Genomic DNA, 19,275 nt, shown 5'->3' with positions numbered 1-19,275 from the left:
TCGGCAAGCTTAAAACACCAAAGTTTTACGACGTCGCTCATTATCATTCATCAGAAGAATTTTTTTGTATTACATATTAATCACTTCACATCATCCCGTTCTTCCACGGTTATGTTTCTTTGAGGAATTATTTGAAGATGGTGGTGGTGGTGATGGTGATGATGACCATGACCATGTTGATGATGTCCATGGTGATGATGACCATGGCTGCCATAAGGAAGAAGAGAGTGATGATGGTGGTGACGGCTGTGGTGATGGTTCCTGCTGTGATGATGACCACCATGCTTCTGACGTCTGTGTACATGATGTGAATGCAGAACCACCTTTGATTCAACAATTGCTCGTTCATCCTGAGTAAGATGCGCACATATGGAGTTATAGAAGACGTCCAAATCTATGAAGACAACCGTTATGCCACCAAAGCCTTTCTGGAGCACCTGGAAATGAATAGATGCCGCATAATTTCTTGTGATTATCTTCCTTGTGATTATCCATCTAGTAGTTTACATTTCTACTTTATGTTACTGCTTTACAAATACACTTACCTCTGCAACAAGACTTTGTTCATCTGAGAAACTTGTTAAAGTAATGAACTTCTCTGGTCGACTTTTAATGGCCTGACACACCTGGAAGGATAAACGTTAAAGATGATTAAACAATTTAGCTTAAGATCTCCCTGAGGAAGCTAAAAAATAAATGCTAAGCTAATACTATCTGCAGTTATAACCTACCCGATCGCCCAGGTAGAAGCCCAAAACGTGGATGTGATCCTTCTTTCCTGTCTCTGTATTCATGTCCTCATGATTGAAATGATCCCTGTGGTGATGCCTTCGTCGTGACCGGCGTAGAAAAGCAGGCATAGCTAGACTGAACTTTTGTAGGTCAACATGCTGGTCCTGCCAGTGCTAGACAGAAATATGAGGTAAACCCAGTCAGAATGCTAACATGCTAACAGATGAATGTGATTTACCCAAATATGACAGGCTACATCCTTGTTGGTTCTGGAATAACATTTATATGAAGATCTCAAGAATCATAGATGTGATAAAGTTTTACAGACTAATTTTTTTTTCTTTCTTTTGGGAGGTAGTTTTAGTGGTAGAAATGGTGTTAGGTCTATTAGTTATGTTTTTCCTAGACCATAAAAAGAATGTGGATGCAGGAGTATGATCTACTAGAATAAATCACTTTATGTGGGCTGCATTTATGTAGGCCAAAACCCGGAAAAGTGTTAGTATTTTAGCATAGCATCATCCTGAGCGGTTTCCATTGTCCTGAAGTCAATGGGTTTTTTTAAATTATTTTTTTGCTTGGATGCCTAAAATAAGGTCTGTGGTGAACACAAACTCAAGATATATTTATTCTACTACATAAAATACATCAGTAATACCCCACTTGTGTTCTTTAAAGTTTTTTGCTCGCTAACAAGTTGCTAAATAGGACTACAGAAGCTGTCGGGACATTAAACATGCAGGTAAACTCAACTAGTCTGCTTTTACACCCTTGTTGTGTTGTGCTTTTGCAAATTTTTTGATCTCGAACTTTCAGGGGAAATATTTTTTTAAATAAAGACTAAAAGAGTTAGGAATCTTAATGGCTGTGTGATGTTGAAATCATGTGTAGGTCGTTTATAGTCTACATTTAGCTTTTTAATTCCAGTGATTGCATTTAGGCTGCAAAATTCATAAAAGTTCTGTTCATTTCTGAAGATTATAATAATGAACAAAGCGTGTAACGATCAGAAACCTTTGTAAAGCTTATTTTCTGCAATAATCCAAAAGCCAATGGAATAATCTCATTGGATCTTTGTGGAGTGAACCAGAGTGAGTCTAACATCCAAAACTATGTCATCCTTGAGGCACTCAATTAATTTTAAAGCCAACTAATAAATGCCTGTCTTAACAAATTATAAGAAATGTGAGCAGTTTACCATGTATGGTCCATCCTTTTTGAGCTGAGCAGGCAAAATGGAGATGAAGTCCACATACCTTTTGAAAGGAAGGAAACTATTAAGTACAGAAAATAACCGAGCACAGTAAGTGCAATATGAATAGTGTGAAGGAACGAGACTCACTGTGAAAGTGTCTGCTCATCATCACTGTGGTCAACAGGCCCTAGTACAGACACTGACAGAAGTAGAGGCTGTGTTTCTTTTTTAAATGCGCCTTTTAGTATCTACAGACAAAAATGGAAGCTTGTAATACAATTTATTGTTATTAAAGCGAAACTCAATTAAAAGTGTTCTGCCTGAAAATAATAGTCCTTGCCTTCAGAAAATTTGTGATTAGCTCTTTGTTTCTACTAGATTCGTCAAAAGTAGGGCCATCCAGCCAGGTCACGTCTAGGCCGTCTAAACTCTTGTCTTTTAAGTATTTCAATAGTGTTTGAACAAAATTCTCAATGCTCGCTTCATTAGCAGACATCAGCTCCAACCTAAACAACACATTTTATTGGTGTCAGAAGGTGCCAATATGTGCACTGTCAATATAATGGGACAACTACTACATGTTATTTTTTTATCTTTTGTGCTTTTAGTTCAACTTTTTCACGAGTTTTTCAGAGATTCCCTTTGTCAGTAAGTACAAGCAAAGTGGTTTCAAAAAATGGATTAGTAGGTTGAAAAATGTTTTGTACCTTGATGATCTGACTTCCAAACCAAGCAAAATCTTCAAAGCTGGATTTCTGGGGGAAATTATATTATATTTCTATAAACACATTTTTACATATTATTTCAATAAAAGTGTGTGTAAAAAGGCTGAAATAGTGTATTCTGATTATACACATACGTATAATATACAAATAAATAGAATACATTTTTTTAATTAATATTAATTAATAATTATTATAATTTATTGATTTATTTTTTACAAATGTATGAAATTTTAGCCGTTCAGTCCAGGGTTAACTTAAACTACAGCTAAAACTAACACAGTCAAAAATATTATTTAATAATATTTCAGCTAACTGCCAAGACAACATTTCTTTTCATTGAAGTTGAAGTACTAAAATAACTTAATAATAAAATTTTAAAAAATTATAATAATAAGAAACATTGCAAAAATGGCAAAAACTATAAAAACTGAAATGAAAACAAAAATGTCAATATTGACTCTAAAAGTAGGTTCAGTTAAACAATAAACATCAAAAATCAGACCTCTCCTTCATGCTTCTAAGAGTAACACTGTCATCTTCCGACAGGCTTTGGAGGTAAAGGTCACCATCAGTGGAGGTCAAGGGGAGGATGATGTGAGAGCACGGCCCTTCATGTGTGCGGTGTGTTAAAACATCCAGATAGCAGGTCATTCTGTGACTCCTCTGCGCATCTGAGACAAAGGAGTGAGAGAAAACTTCAGGGCTGTGTTATTATTGTTACTCTGAATGCATTCAGTCTAGGTTTACTTTTTAAATTAAAGCTTGTTCCTCCTCACAAATGTGTCCTTTCTCAAGTGCTCTCTAATCTAGCAGCCGTGTGCTTCTACCACATGACACCGTCACCAATGCAGTGTTCTCCTTGAGAGAATGTTAAATGACATTTTAAACAGGTAATGAGTGGACTCACCCACTGAAATCACCAGGCAAAGAAATGCAAAAGCTGAAAAACAATAGAAAAAAAAACATTATTAATTAAATCATTATTAATATCTAAGAATTCTATGAAAAATTGTTAAAAAAGTAGTTTGTGACTTTTTTTTTATTTTTTTTTATGTGCAAGTCAATAAGTCTGTGGCTGTTTTAGCGGCGGAAACCTAAATTAAGTGCCACATCCTGATGTGTAAGTGTTGGTAAGGATAATACTTAACTGCACAAATGATGGCAACAAATTAAACGCAACATAGCATGAAAATGTCTTACATGCAAAGTTATTGTATGTTATATCATAACATAATTGGGGTTGGTAAAGTTTTTTTTGTATTGTTTTTGAAAGAAATCTCTAATTCTCACCAAAGCTGCATTAATTTATATTTTAGTATATTTTGTAACAAGTTTGTGCATGTGGTTGCTTTTAATAAATTGTGTGTGTGTGTGTGTGTGTGTGTGTGTGAGTGTGAATAATTCTATAAAACATCTTACTGACCCCAAACATTAGAACGATTGTGAATTTAAAACATATTCAAGAAAAAAAATCACTTCTAAGACACTTAGTAAAATATGTAAACTATCATCACATAATCTGTTGTTTAATAATGCCATTTAAATGTCAAACTTTCACAATGGATTGAAGAACAAAATTACAGAACAATGCACTGTATACTTGCCTCTGTTGAGCTGCATTGTTCCTGAAGAAGACACTAGCTGCTGTGTTGTGTGATAAAGACAGACTATATGTTATAAACATACAAACACCACTTCCTGTCTCAGTACTGCCCCAGCTGTTCCCCGTCTGCTTTCACATATTGCTGATGAGAAGCCCACATCCTGATGACTGCAGTCTTGTACACCAGGCCTGTGCCATCCTCCATATAATGAAACAGTGTTGACTGTATTGACTGATAGTGATTTAAGTAGACTTCAAGGACCCATCACATTCAAGGATGCATGTTGAATGACACCTGATGGGTTTAGAGACCGTGATTCTCTTCCTTACTCCAGATTAAGATTTGTTTTATCCAGCTCAAAAACCATAATCCCCACCTCTTGAAAATAGTGCATGTCTGTTTCAGTCTGTATACTACATCCGTAACAGTTTTGAATTAACGTGTACATTTGACTACTAGCCTTTTTTTAGCTGTGGCATAATGGTTAGAGTTGGACTTGTAACCTGAAGGTCGCGGGTTTAAGTCTCGGTGCTGGCAGGAGTTGGGGCGGGGGTGGAGTGAATGAACAGTGCTCTCTTCCACCCTCAGTGCCCATGGATGAAGTGCCCTTGAGCAAGTCACTGAACCCCCAATTGCTCCCCAGACGCTGGATATAGCTGCCCACTGCTCCAGGTGTGTGTTCACGTCTCAATGCTGTGTGTGTGCACGCTTGGATGGGTTAAAAGCAGAGCACCAATTCCGAGTATAGGTTACCATACTTGGCAAATGTCACGACTTTCTTTTTTTCAGGTCACAGTGGTGAGTCTGGCCTACAGAGCTTCAAAACACCAAGAAGTCTGTTTATAGTCAAGAAGTCAACAGATGTAAGCCAACATGAAAATCTGTTTTAAAGCAAATGTTACAAAGCTAAACCTAAAATGAACAACATTCACCACATAATATTAAGCAACTCTATGCAGTTTCATTTACTGTCGTAAATAAGGAAGAAATCTATGTGGTGAGTGTGGGAATGAAAAAGAAGCCATTCGTCTTATTAGTAATCAGAGGTCAGTGTATCATCAGAATAATTTTTGAAGTGATATTTCAAGGCAAAAAACTTCCAGCAGGAGATTCAGCTTGTTGAAATGAAAGTAAAAGAATATTATTGAACTGCAACCCCCTGCTGGTGAGAAGTGCAAACATGATACTACAAACTGCGTCAAACTTCAGATCAGTGTGTTCATCAAGACAACTCTTTAAAGAGAAAAGATGAGGAAAAACACAAGAATTGTGGGATAGATTAAAACAGCAGTACTTTAATTGCCTTTAAATGTCCCAATGTAACACATACTGTGCAAAGTTTTAAGCAACATATAGTACAAATCTTCTTTACATACATGCTATAGAGTGAAATATTGTAGATAAAAGTTCACAATCTTGATGGTGACCCCTTATTCTCATTTAAACAAATAATACATTTAACATTTCTATGCAATCTAGTGCAAAGTAATCTGTTTTTGTTACTTTTTGGCTCCTAAAAGTGAATGGTTTTCCAAAAAACTTTTGAAATGATTTACTCAACCTCATTATAATTTTTTTTCTCTCCCTTGTGGGACACAAAAGAGAAGTTCATTTAGTAATTGATAAAACTTTAGTTTGTTTCTCATACAAAGCTATAATATGAGTTTGAATGGTCTCCTTTTTTACTATATAAAAAATGGGTTTAAATGACATGGCAGTGAATATATGTGAGAATTTTGAAGCCCCTTTCACACTGCACGTCGGACCCGCAATATTCCCGTAACATTGCCTGGTCGCCTTCTGTGTGAAAGCAACCACGTCCCGGAATTGATTACCGAATCGAACCCGGGTCGGGGACATAGTAACATTGCGGTAATCGATCCGGAACGAGCGCTGTGTGAACAAAAGCCAGATCTAATTCGGTATCGAAGTGATGACGCACGTTATCGCGCGACTCTTTTACCGGCTGTTTTGAAGGAAGATCAACATTCGCGACGAAAACATATGTGCAAACTGTAATGAAGCAGAGATCAGTTAGTTCCTCACTTTCCGCGCTGACGCAGAGATCGTTTGCTTGCTTCAGTTAAAGTATAACGTTCCAAGCGTTGTCGACTCGTACATTACACGTCACGCGCTGATGTCACGTGTCGTTACGGGATCTTCAGGGGTTGTGTGTGAAAGCACGCACATATACCGGGTCATCACTGGCAGTGTGAAAGTGCCAAATCTAGCGACCAGGGAACAATTACAATAACACTTTACCCCTGTATTTGCCGGAATGGCAGTGTGAAAGGGGCTTGAGAGAACTATTCCTTTAACATCTGCAAATGATCACAAACCAGACCCATGCATACTTAACATCTGCTCAACGCACACAGAGACTGAGCACTCATCTTTTAAAAGAACAAAGAACATGAATTTCACAACATAAACACATATTTGTTTTATCTGATAAAAAAAATCCCAAAGTAGCATTTCAGATGGCATAACATATTACATTTTCAAAAATGTGGTGAATCCAGCTCATGGTTATAACTTAACACAATTAAGTAATAATGTCACTAAAAACATATCTGCAGAAGAATGAACACCAGTTAGCCATTCATTCAATTGCTCCATCACCGCCGCTTACGGCAAACAGTGGAACTGCATAATAATAATGCATCAACAGTAACGTTCGGAACTGAATACTACTGCCACATATTTACAACTATGCATATAAAGGTAGTGTGCAAAACAGAATGCATTATGCACCAATAAGCTTAGAATGCTACATTGTCACATTTCAATGAGTTATAATGTATTTAGTTACTTTGGATGTCTTGATTTTTACTAGTCTAAACAAATAATGAGTCAACATGTTAAAAGGCTAACATTTCTCACTACTCATCACATTGAAGTCATATGCCCTTCATTGTGAGATATATATAGTGTCCTGTGCACTGTTTGGGAGAACAGTATGCACTACACAGAAAATGGATAATTTAAACTGTAATAATATTTCACAATATAACTGTTTTAATCCATTTTTGATCAAATAAATGCAGCCTTGGTGAGCATAATATACTTCTTTCATAAACATCAAAACAACAACAAAAAAAAGCTAGTGTACATACTGCAGAAATACTATTATGGTAGTATGCAGTTCCGATCACAGTCCGTCATAAATAGAACTCAGTATAAACAACATTTAAAGAGAAATAACATGGCAAACAATAAAGAACACTGTCTATGTCTGAAAACAACAGTAACATTAAATCAAAGTCAATTCCACCATCGCTGACTGAAAACCCTTGATACAGCTGTGACAATCCTTCATCATAAACTAATTTACTACTCCGAGAAAAAAACATTGGCAAAAATTGTACCTCAGCAATTGGGCCAAATTCACCCAAAAAGGTTTATAGTGGTTGCCTAGGAATGCATATTGTCACTAGGACAAGGCCTGTGACAAGCTGTTGCACCCCTAAATGTACAATTGTTGTGCTTTTTTTCTGACAGTAAAGGAAAGCCTTCATTTCAAATATGACATTTTGGACCGACACTGCCCTGGGTAAAGTAATAACTACCTGTGACCAAATCCTAGTGTATCAACTGCCTGGAAGTGCAAACACTTGTCATACCTTTATCCAATGTCAATATAAAACCCTCTATTAACTCAAAATGACAGGAAAGAGGCAGATCGCAGACATTCACTGACTTCTTACTCCAGGGCATGGATCAGAGGGAAGAAGGGGCTGAGATTTGAGTCTTTTCTGTAAAAGCAAGGAGGCCGTAAGATGGTATTATAAAAGGAGATCCATCCATCCTTCCATCTTCATATTGGCAGGTGAAGCCACCGACTGGCAACTACAAATCTATTACAGATGAAGGAGCCAATCAAAAGTCACTGAGGATGCTGATGTCAGCAAACTCCTGATGGTAACGGTAGGAGTACATGCCCAGCAGGAAGGCCCATTTAAGAGTCATGAAGCTCCACACGGATGACAGATAGAAGCTTTTGGGGTCAGTTATTGCTGAAGACAAAAACATACAGAACACATTACAGACAACACTATCCACTTTAAACATGCATATTTTACAGTTATTTTTTTCATTGGGGGGGGGGGGGCATTTTATGAGACAAAGCTGTCCATGTGAAGTTACTTACATTCCTTTTCTAGAACAGCTAAAGCTATGAATGTGGCAAAAGCTGCAACAGCCAGGAGGGAGAAGACGGAACTAACAAACATGAAGAACTTGAGTCCCTTGAGCCATGTGCGCCAGTAGTCCTGAATGTACATAATGTGGGTGACCAGTGCCCAGAGTGCCAGAACTCCTGGAGATTTAAACCATAAGATATACACAACCATACACTGAACAATTAACTGGTGTGTACACTGTAAAAAAAATTCCTTAAATAATAATAATAATAACAATAATAAAGAATAAATGAATGACAGAAAGAAGTAAAATATGTACTGGTAGTTAATTTTCTGACATTATCCAATAATTCTTTTGACATTTTTCGACATTACACAATGCAATGAAGTGCAAAAATTAAAAAAAACACCTGGTAAAACACCTGGAAATAATAAATACTGAAAATTCTCTAATATTAACACAGTACATTGTGCTATTTATAAATATATATATATATATATATATATATATATATATATATATATATATATATAGCTTTTCAGGTAACACTTTGAATTAAAAGTAAACTTTTAAGTAGAAAAACTGGAAAGTGTTTTCTTACTACTACTTTTAGAAATATTTAGTGCAAAGTAAAAAAAAAAAAAAAGTAAAATAAATTAAGATGAATCAAAAGGAGAACACAAACACAACTTATTTATTTGGAATAAAATCAATTATTTAAATATGAATTTATTTATATTGTTTTGATTATATAAATGTAATAGGATGGCATGTGTTTTTCTTTCTCTCTCTGGGTAGAAATAGTCAGAAGTCGGCATAATTATGAGTGAAGGTTTCCAAAGTCATTTAAAAAAGATAACAGGCTGATCCTTATAAGAAAAGAAAAATAAATCACAAATTATTTCTCTATTGTGGTAGCGAACCACACGCTGCAGACTGTATTATACACAACGTGACAGCCAGAGATCTTTCCAACCGCAACAACACACATTCGTTGTTAATAACAACGAATTAAAAGACATGACAGAAAAAGAAACAGGATGTGAAATGTCTATATTTGACAGCGGATGGGTGAAGACAATGAGTCTGTGGCCTTGAGTTTATTTACAGACCTGATAATCCGCCCATCGCCGCCGTCCATGGCTGTTTATAAACCACATTCCACACGATAAACGCCGAAAATCCCACCAACACGCCGAACGTGGCATATCCCACACTGATGTAGATCCTGTTCGGACCCATTAATCATGCATACAGTACCGCAGTAAAGCTGTTAAACGAGGCTGAAGGGAAGGATTATACCATCGATGAGAGATTATGTAATGCAGCTCTGCTTATTCGTAAACACGACTGCATGAACCGGAAGAGCTCCCCGGTATCCCCATAGCAACCATCAACAACCTCACAGTCGCGGACGTTTGAATTGTTAGACAAAACGTTTTATTTCTATATGGATATTCTAAAAATGCATTTAAATCAACTAAATATGTGCGAACAACGGAAGCATTTTAATGCTATCCATTTAGAATTTTATTTAAAATTATATAACGTTATTTAAACTTGCAAAACACGTGTGTATACTTTAAATATTGTAAAAATCAAAGGTTCTCATTTCATAGCATGACTCATAAATGCTGCAATGCTCATCGTGAAAATTATGGCTAATCATAATGTGCTCAAATAATAATTATGCATTAAATGTGCGTTCATTGCTGAGAATTGAATTATGTACGCATGCTAATTAAACACTCGTTTATTGTAAATAATTACAGTATAAGGTGTATATTTACAGGAAAGGTGTGTGGAAACATCTAGAGGCTACACACATGATGTCACATGTTTCTTGTTGTTTGCACAGCACTGCAGATGGTGGTTTTAATCTGTTTGATCTCTGCTCGCTGCTCAGTGGTTTGCCATCTAACTATGAGACTCATTCTCAGGCACTACAGTAGCTGTGAAACAAACAAAAAACTAAATAAATAATAATAATAATAATCTTAATTGCAAATAGGTTGTCAAAACTAACGGGAGTGATCATCAGTGTGCATCGATTATGCAGATCATGCATAAAATTCCATTACAGAATAGAAGAAATGCTTCACCCAGAATTAATCAGGCCTACATCATTCACAAACTGTTCCTTGGGATCATATAAAATGTGTGTAAAATTTGCAATAGTAATGAATTAACTGTGCGGGTAGACATTATGATGTTACCACTGCCCAAGGAACGAAAAACGTCCAAGCTGTATCCATTTAAAATGATCAAAATGATGATCTCAAGCAGTGTTGAGCACACATCTTTAGCCAGACAGATGCTAATGCATAAACAGAATACGAGTCCAGAGAGTACTGAACCAGGCCATAGATGTACTTTGGCCCCGTTTCCCCACCAGTCACTGTTAAAAAGTGAAAGACATTTTAAGACACACCTCCATAAGTCAACTTACATGAAATGAACACAAAGCCACTTTTTGTCACCAGTCAGAGAGCAGCAGGAAGCCGGTAACTCACATGGTTTCAGCGATTCAAATGAGAGCAACACTATGTGGTTTCCTCTGTATGCCTCACAGACAGCACTGGGAGACATAAAGACTAAAGAGAGAGATCAAGCGAGAGATAAAGAGAAAGAAAAAGTCATACAGAGACAGAGACGGATGAACGGTGCTCGCCTTGAAGACATTAAAGACAAAACTGACCCTGGCACTGAAGAAAACTATTTGGAAAAGAAAGAAAACACTGTCAACATAATCTACAGACGTATTGGTAAGTGTGGTTATGAAATCTATCACCGACAGATACAACATTTACCTTGTATTTGAGTAGAAGAGTGTTTAACTTGAGAAAACGAGATCTGATCCTGAAAAATGACTTTAATTATATACTTATTAATAGTTTTGTTATATAATTAGAATTTCTGACAAATTCTGAACAAAACCTGAATCAGTGTATTGTGATACATTTTCAGGTAACTGCAAAACGTTTTTACAGCGCTGATAGAAAAAAAAAAAAGGCTGATCGTATTTCATTGTAACAAAATTTCATCATCATAATCATAAAAAATATATAACAAAATTACTAATATTTTAATATACTTTAATAAAATATCCATTATGATTATGTGTATTAAAATAAATACATTTACATTTAATGTAACAAGGGCTTTTAAATAATAAAATAAATAAAAAGAAAACAGATAGAATAGAGAAAAAAGAAGAAAAATACAAGAAAAAGAATAGAGCAAGCTAGTGTTAGAGGTCTTTTTTATAATTGTATAATAAATTAAAAGAAAATAGATTACAAAAAGATAAGAAAGGGAGTTAGATTTGTTTTTAAGATTAGAACTAGAATAGTGAGTGGTAAAGTTAAAGGGTCAAATAGAGATGGAAGAGATGTGTTTTAAGCCGATTCTTGAAGATGGCTAAGGACTCAGCTGCTCGGATTGAGTTGGGAAGGTCATTCCACCAGGAGGGAACATTTCATTTAAAAGTCCGTAAAAGTGACTTTGTGCTTCTTTGGGATGGCACAATCAAGCGATGTTCACTTGCAGAACACAAGCTTCTAGAGCGCACATAAGTCTGAAGTAACGAATTTAGGTAAATGGGTGCAGAGCCAGTGGTAGTTTTGTAGGCAAACATCAATGCCTTGGAAAAAAATATATAATAAATACATTAATTCAATTAATACAATTTTTTCTTTATAAGGAATTTAGTAATTGTAATGACAGTAACGATAAATAATAATAATAATAATAATAATAATAATAATAATAATAAATATATTTACAACCTGTTTTACACATTAGCTAAAAATTAGCTATGGTTGTGCTTTTAATAATCTTGAGTGGAAAAAGAAAGCTCAGAAATTCTCAAATAACTATGGGAAATTCTGTGGGCATTTGATTTATCATGATGCTGGGAAATGTAAGAGACTAGTGGGTGACAGAAGCCGCGAGAAAGTGACCTGTGAATTTACAGAAGCCCCCAAACAGCAGACAGGAAGTTACACATAATGTGGCTGAGTAGGTGTGCATTTTAAACACCTACCTTCGGGGGCTTTCAGCACTTCCTATTTCCCTGGACTTCCAATATAAACAATATTTCCTTCCTCCACGGACAACAGAGATCCTCTCTTTCTATGAAATGGGGCGCTTAGTTGGTATGGGAAGGAAAAAGATGATTTGGAATGACAGGATTTATGAGCTTGTAAAATCACATACTGTTGTGTAAAGACGGAAGCAGTCTTCGTGTGCATGTGCGAAGCTTGAGAGTCCAGTGAACGGGACATTAATGTGTGTGAATTTTAATTAAAGTGAAATGATGTTGCATTGGGAATCTACAGCGAGTTGAAGATTGATTACAAAAGGCTGTGATTTGTTGCAGGAAGTCCTACACCCTTTCCCAAAGGAACCGTGCGCTTGTTTCTCACTGTATTTTACTCTCTGTGATGTGAAAGTATTCTAGAAATGTAGTACTGGTTTGCCAGTTAAAATAGTTTATTTGTGGACTTTGTGCACACTTAAGGGAAATGTAAAGTACTAAGGTTATACAGTAGATTAAGAATACAGGCTACTAGAAACGCTGTCACTAAATTGACTCCAGTTTATCAAGTGTGTAAAATGTACTATAGCTGTAAATGCACACTAGAGGGCACACTAAGTCAAGCAGCACTATTGCTATTTGTTTAGATATTGTGTATAGATTTATATATAAGGAGGCAGATTTATATACAGGCCAGAATATCACTTGTGATGGCAGTAAACAACCACCTAACAACCCAGAAAACCTTAGTTACTGCACAGCAACACCCTGGCAACCACATACAAGATCCTCAATGTAATGTTTTTTTTTTTTTTTTTTTTTTTTTTTTTTGCATGAGCAAGTGCCACCTAAATCTAATTGAATGTTGTTGTTTTAGTTTTTTTAAACACAGTTGACTTTTTAATTCATAAATAATAATAATAAATAATCAATACATATAAATCAAAAATATATTATAATAAAACAAACATTAAAAATTATATTTAGTAATTAAGATTTAAATAAGTTAAATAATAATAAAAAATTACTTAAAAATTTTATATATATATATATATATATATATATATATATATATATATATACAGTATTGTTCAAAATAATAGCAGTACAATGTGACTAACCAGAATAATCAAGGTTTTTCGTATATTTTTTATTGCTACGTGGCAAACAAGTTACCAGTAGGTTCAGTAGATTCTCAGAAAACAAATGAGACCCAGCATTCATGATATGCACGCTCTTAAGGCTGTGCAATTGGGCAATTAGTTGAATTAGTTGAAAGGGGTGTGTTCAAAAAAATAGCAGTGTGGCATTCAATCACTGAGGTCATCAATTTTGTGAAGAAACAGGTGTGAATCAGGTGGCCCCTATTTAAGGATGAAGCCAACACTTGTTGAACATGCATTTGAAAGCTGAGGAAAATGGGTCGTTCAAGACATTGTTCAGAAGAACAGCGTACTTTGATTAAAAAGTTGATTAGAGAGGGGAAAACCTATAAAGAGGTGCAAAAAATGATAGGCTGTTCAGCTAAAATGATCTCCAATGCCTTAAAATGGAGAGCAAAACCAGAGAGACGTGGAAGAAAACGGAAGACAACCATCAAAATGGATAGAAGAATAACCAGAATGGCAAAGGCTCAGCCAATGATCACCTCCAGGATGATCAAAGACAGTCTGGAGTTACCTGTAAGTACTGTGACAGTTAGAAGACGTCCGTGTGAAGCTAATCTATTTTCAAGAATCCCCCGCAAAGTCCCTCTGTTAAAAAAAAGGCATGTGCAGAAGAGGTTACAATTTGCCAAAGAACACATCAACTGGCCTAAAGAGAAATGGAGGAACATTTTGTGGACTGATGAGAGTAAAATTGTTCTTTTTGGGTCCAAGGGCCACAGGCAGTTTGTGAGACGACCCCCAAACTCTGAATTCAAGCCACAGTACACAGTGAAGACAGTGAAGCATGGAGGTGCAAGCATCATGATATGGGCATGTTTCTCCTACTATGGTGTTGGGCCTATTTATCGCATACCAGGGATCATGGATCAGTTTGCATATGTTAAAATACTTGAAGAGGTCATGTTGCCCTATGCTGAAGAGGACATGCCCTTGAAATGGTTGTTTCAACAAGACAATGACCCAAAACACACTAGTAAACGGGCAAAGTCTTGGTTCCAAACCAACAAAATTAATGTTATGGAGTGGCCAGCTCAATCTCCAGACCTTAATCCAATTGAGAACTTGTGGGGTGATATCAAAAATGCTGTTTCTGAAGCAAAACCAAGAAATGTGAATGAATTGTGGAATGTTGTTAAAGAATCATGGAGTGGAATAACAGCTGAGAGGTGCCACAAGTTGGTTGACTCCATGCCACACAGATGTCAAGCAGTTTTAAAAAAACTGTGATCATACAACTAAATATTAGTTTAGTGATTCACAGGATTGCTAAATCCCAGAAAAAAAAATGTTTGTACAAAATAGTTTTGAGTTTGTACAGTCAAAGGTAGACACTGCTATTTTTTTGAACACACCCCTTTCAACTAATTGCCCAATTGCACAGCCTTAAGAGCATGCATATCATGAATGCTGGGTCTCATTTGTTTTCTGAGAATCTACTGAACCTACTGGTAACTTGTTTGCCACGTAGCAATAAAAAATATACTAAAAACCTTGATTATTCTGGTTAGTCACATTGTACTGCTATTATTTTGAACAATACTGTATATATATATATATATATATATATATATATATATATATATATATATATATATATATATATATATATTATAAATACATTTATTTTATATTTTCAACCTTTATTTAACCAGGAAAATAAAAGCTCTTTTATAAGAGTCTCCTGGCCAAGAAGAAATTGCACAAAATAAAACACAATAGACAAAAGCAACGAAATTCAACAGTCAGTCAACATCATGGTTCATTCAAGCAGCTATAATTATCAGTCATTATCATTTAAATTTCATTATTACCTTCCGTTTACTTAATAGGGTTTCTGAGATGTACAATAAATTATTCCACTGCCATAGACTTCAGAGATAACTAAGTATAAAGCTCTGCAAAACAATTCTTCCAGCTGTTAACTAGGTTAACTGACTGGGTCTTAATAGACTATTGTCTTCTCGATCTGTGAGTTTATATCAATCTAAAATATTTTGTTTAAAATGTTGTCAATGTAGCATGTTCATATCTGAAAAGGCATCCACATCTTTTTATTGACACTGCACACAGACACATTTTGACTGTCTAAAACATCTATAGTGTCTCTTTCTATCTGATCTGAGTCAAACCTGTGCTTCTCTGTCTGATACAAACTACAAGATCAAGTGCCTTGTGAGAATCACATAGAGGAGAACTTGATTTCTGAGTTCTGTCATTGGCACCGCTTTTGCCATACGCAACCACTGACACATACACACACACACACAAACACACACACACACAAACATACAGCAGTCAGGCACAAAGCAAATTGAAAGATTGTGAAAAAGAAAGACGTACATGGAGGATATACACAGCAGAATGCTCTCCTTCTTTAAACAGATCTTGTCTGCTAAGAAGAAAAACAAGACTCGTTAAGACAAAACTAATATTCTTCTGTGGAAGTGAATACCTGTTTTGCAAGATGCAGACCTCACGATTAGTGTTGTGAAAGTTTGCAAACATCAAATCACATATCTGTTGTTTCTGTGAGCACACAAATGCATGCATGAATACTAGTGTGCATGGCACTTTCCAGAAATGGTACTAAACTTTATAAAATAGTCAGTGAAAGGAGGCACTTAAGATTCGGAAAAAGGCTGATCATCAAACTTAGAAGGTAAACTATTTTAATATACGCTGTTTTATGTTTTAGTAGTTATTCAGTTTATATGAGGTTTGACATTTTAACTAATTATTCAACTAATTTAAATCCCTGACTTGTGTGAATTTGTAATCTTTATTTAATATCTTACAAAATGCATTAATGACAACAAATAAAATAAATGAATAGTTTGGGGTTTAATTAGCCTTTATTTCACATTAATATAAAAAATAAAATAAAATAAAATAAAAGTTTAACAATGTATTTTAGATTCTTGTCCTCTGGTCGTGCTGTAGAAGGTCCAAATAAGGTTATTTCCTTTTTTCTAAATGGGGGAAATAAAGGTAGGTAGAAAATATATGGGACAAATTTGGCTAAATATTACATTTTGTGTTTTTAAATTAATCAATCCCTATGTTTTCACTACATTGACTACAAATTATGTCAAAATTATATTTTTGAATGGTTTTAAATGTCAAAACATGTCTAGAACCGCTCTGATGTGTGCAGGCCAAATATATATATATATATATATATATGCAAGCAAAGCCTTGTCATGCTCGTGTTGAAACACCAACTGCTTTCGCTTCAGCAGCCATTTCTGTTTTGGCGAGAGATGCTGGTTTTGTGGGTCTGTTACTGCAGTGCTGACAGAGATAATAAACCCAGGACAACAGTTGAGAAGTATTTTTGGGGCCCTTATGGAGGAAGGCAGGTGAACAGAGCCAAAACACTGAAAAGCTTCCAAAGAATGTACAAATTCAAGGAATCTTTGCAGCCACCCAGTTACAACATTTTACACATAATCATTAATAACTCGCACTCAAACTCAGTTTAGCATAGCACATTATCACATAAGTGGTTAGTGTTAAATCAATGTTCCTAACTAATTAAGCTCAAAAGAAGAATCTGTGAGACCTAATACACACTTGTCAAGGTGTTTACAGCTTGGATTGCAAGTACAGACAAACCGCTTTTCTGTTTGTTATGCTCCGCTGTGCGTTTTGATCCCCAATCAGAAACTAAGCTGATTTACATACATATGTAAAAAAAAAAAAAAAAAAAAAAAAAGCAGGAACATATTGTATTCAGATCTTATTATTCCATTATTTTGGACTGAGGAGTGGAACAGCAGTGGATGAAAGACTCCACAGTATAGTGACTCAATGTTTTTATATTTCAGTCCTCCAGGAAAGGAAGCCCACTCTCCTGAAACAATAGCCGGGATCTAAACAAATATTATGTAATGTTCCCTTACCTCCAGCCACATGGACATTCTCAGGGTTGGACCTGTCTTTAGAATGTCCCCAACGTGACCTGTGGGTGGGGATGACATACATGTTAGGACAATGCCCATTAAAGTAAATGACATTCATTCCTCAAAAAGATAATACATTTTAGTAAATGATAATTAATATAATTAGCATGGGATACCAGTGTTAATACACTGTAAGTGCTGTTCCAATCCCTGTGAGCTGTTCACCTCCAAATAGTAATCAGAAAAATATGTTGCCTTTTAAGATAACCTGTTTTAGCTCAAATCTAAGACAGCACTGCATATAATCAAGGATAAGGCAATCCAAGAATAGACTGCCTGTGACAAGCCTGTTGAAAACCTGATGGCGGACAGAGACAAGGAAAATTCAAGGAAAAAGAATACATACAGTAATATAAAAGATATATTTATGCAGCATATATTTATTTTAAAATATGAGATAGATATTATATAAAATATTTTTTAAATATTAAATAATATATTTAAACGTTATTACTTTTAAATATTTATTTTATATATTTAATTTATATATATATATATATATATATATATATATATATATATATATATATATATATATATATATATATGTATGTATGTATGTTTACACGCACAAACCATATTTAACATACTGTTTATACATTTGTATTATTTAAATAAATATTTCATTTCTTATTTTTTATTTTTGTGTGTAGAGTAATATATTTGATATTTACGTATATAATTGTATATATTTATTATATATACATTTACTGAATATACTGCATGATTATATATTAAGATTTGAGTTAGGATGATAGAAATTGAGGCAGCTTACTAGATTCTGGAAAAGAGCTTGAGTTTCCATCTCTGGAACAATTTGCAAGTGAGCAACAGTGAGCAAATACAATACTCATCGGAGTTCACATTATCCTGCCACTGGGTTTTGTGGGAGTCACGAGATCTCACAAATCATAAGCATGAGATGAGAGATAACATGATGTAACATTAAAAGGAGAGCAAATTGAATCAAACAGTACTGACTTCTCTTTCTTTACCTTTGTGTCCTCAGAGGCTCCAGCAATCATGTGCTCAGAAGACACATTCCTCCGGTTGTCTCTGCGCTCGTCCCTTGAAAAGGTACAGAAAATTAAAATTACTTCCTTTACTGTAATTACTGTGTGGACATACAAACTTTTTCTTTGCACTGGCATAATTCATTGCTCTCTTATCCACCATCTTTAAAGCAAACCCATTTTATTAGACTGCAAACATTCAAAACTTATAAAAAAAAAAAAAAAAGTGACCTATTCAAACTTAAGAGGGATTTTTAATCAAGCCAGTGCTGCAGTTTCCTGTTCATTTTACTCTTTCACTCCAACCTTGGCACCTGCATTAGTAAATAAGGTGGGTTATGGACACGCCCCCTGATCCTCACCCCCTCAAGGTTTATCATGCAGCTGGAACACAAAGATAAGAGCACTTAAGGAGAGACAGAGTCAAACACATGAGCTAAACACATTTTGCCTGCTCTAGTGGTTCTTTTACTGCAAGTTTATATTTCATTTCTGAATGCAGATGAAATAATCCTTCACTGTACTATGAAAATAATAGAAAAAGACAGCTGCGTTAATTTCACTTAATAACCTTCTATGCTGTGTTTTATCATTTTAATTGCAATAATGTCCCAAAATTGTATTATATTTAACAGATCATTCGTTCGTGCCCATTCAAATGGTTAGAAATGTCAAACTGTATATCTAGTTTTT

At 35.2% G+C, this 19,275-nt stretch overlaps 3 protein-coding genes across 7 annotated transcripts in view; 1 reads left to right on the top strand and 2 right to left on the bottom strand.

Moving 5' to 3' along the window:
* Nucleotides 1-18,929, bottom strand: LOC113065577 (uncharacterized). Of its 4 annotated transcripts, none has more exons than XM_026236929.1 (13): nucleotides 18,897-18,929; nucleotides 18,551-18,637; nucleotides 17,510-17,568; nucleotides 4,257-4,296; nucleotides 3,560-3,592; nucleotides 3,155-3,323; nucleotides 2,635-2,682; nucleotides 2,268-2,433; nucleotides 2,075-2,175; nucleotides 1,931-1,988; nucleotides 732-905; nucleotides 546-626; nucleotides 1-437 (listed from the first exon to the last, which is right to left on the bottom strand). In XM_026236929.1, the coding sequence occupies exons 3-13, from the start codon at nucleotides 17,525-17,527 to the stop codon at nucleotides 81-83; spliced, it is 1,245 nt and encodes a 414-aa protein (XP_026092714.1). In that variant the 5' UTR covers nucleotides 17,528-17,568; nucleotides 18,551-18,637; nucleotides 18,897-18,929; the 3' UTR covers nucleotides 1-80. The 4 variants fall into 4 exon arrangements, with proteins under 4 accessions (XP_026092714.1, XP_026092712.1, XP_026092713.1 ...); XM_026236927.1 differs by lacking the exon at nucleotides 18,897-18,929 and adding an exon at nucleotides 18,814-18,872 and having other exon boundaries at nucleotides 18,565-18,637; XM_026236928.1 differs by lacking the exon at nucleotides 18,897-18,929 and adding an exon at nucleotides 18,814-18,845.
* On the bottom strand, nucleotides 6,685-9,926 carry LOC113065578 (heme transporter hrg1-B-like). Its single transcript, XM_026236930.1, has 3 exons — nucleotides 9,512-9,926; nucleotides 8,407-8,574; nucleotides 6,685-8,272 (listed from the first exon to the last, which is right to left on the bottom strand). The coding sequence occupies exons 1-3, from the start codon at nucleotides 9,639-9,641 to the stop codon at nucleotides 8,136-8,138; spliced, it is 435 nt and encodes a 144-aa protein (XP_026092715.1). The 5' UTR covers nucleotides 9,642-9,926; the 3' UTR covers nucleotides 6,685-8,135.
* Nucleotides 10,854-19,275, top strand: part of LOC113065575 (rap guanine nucleotide exchange factor 3-like) — a 36,570-nt gene continuing 28,148 nt past the window's right edge. For both annotated transcript variants that reach the window (XM_026236922.1, XM_026236921.1), the window contains exons 1-2: nucleotides 10,854-11,164; nucleotides 18,579-18,646. In XM_026236922.1, coding sequence (XP_026092707.1) covers nucleotides 10,945-11,164; nucleotides 18,579-18,646 — 288 coding nt within the window. In that variant the 5' untranslated portion in view covers nucleotides 10,854-10,944. The remainder of the gene's footprint in view (nucleotides 11,165-18,578; nucleotides 18,647-19,275) is intronic.

The sequence above is a fragment of the Carassius auratus genome, chromosome 48, assembly GCF_003368295.1.
Source record: "Carassius auratus strain Wakin chromosome 48, ASM336829v1, whole genome shotgun sequence".
Classification (NCBI taxonomy): domain Eukaryota; kingdom Metazoa; phylum Chordata; class Actinopteri; order Cypriniformes; family Cyprinidae; genus Carassius; species Carassius auratus.
This window is presented reverse-complemented; position numbering and strand designations above follow the sequence as displayed.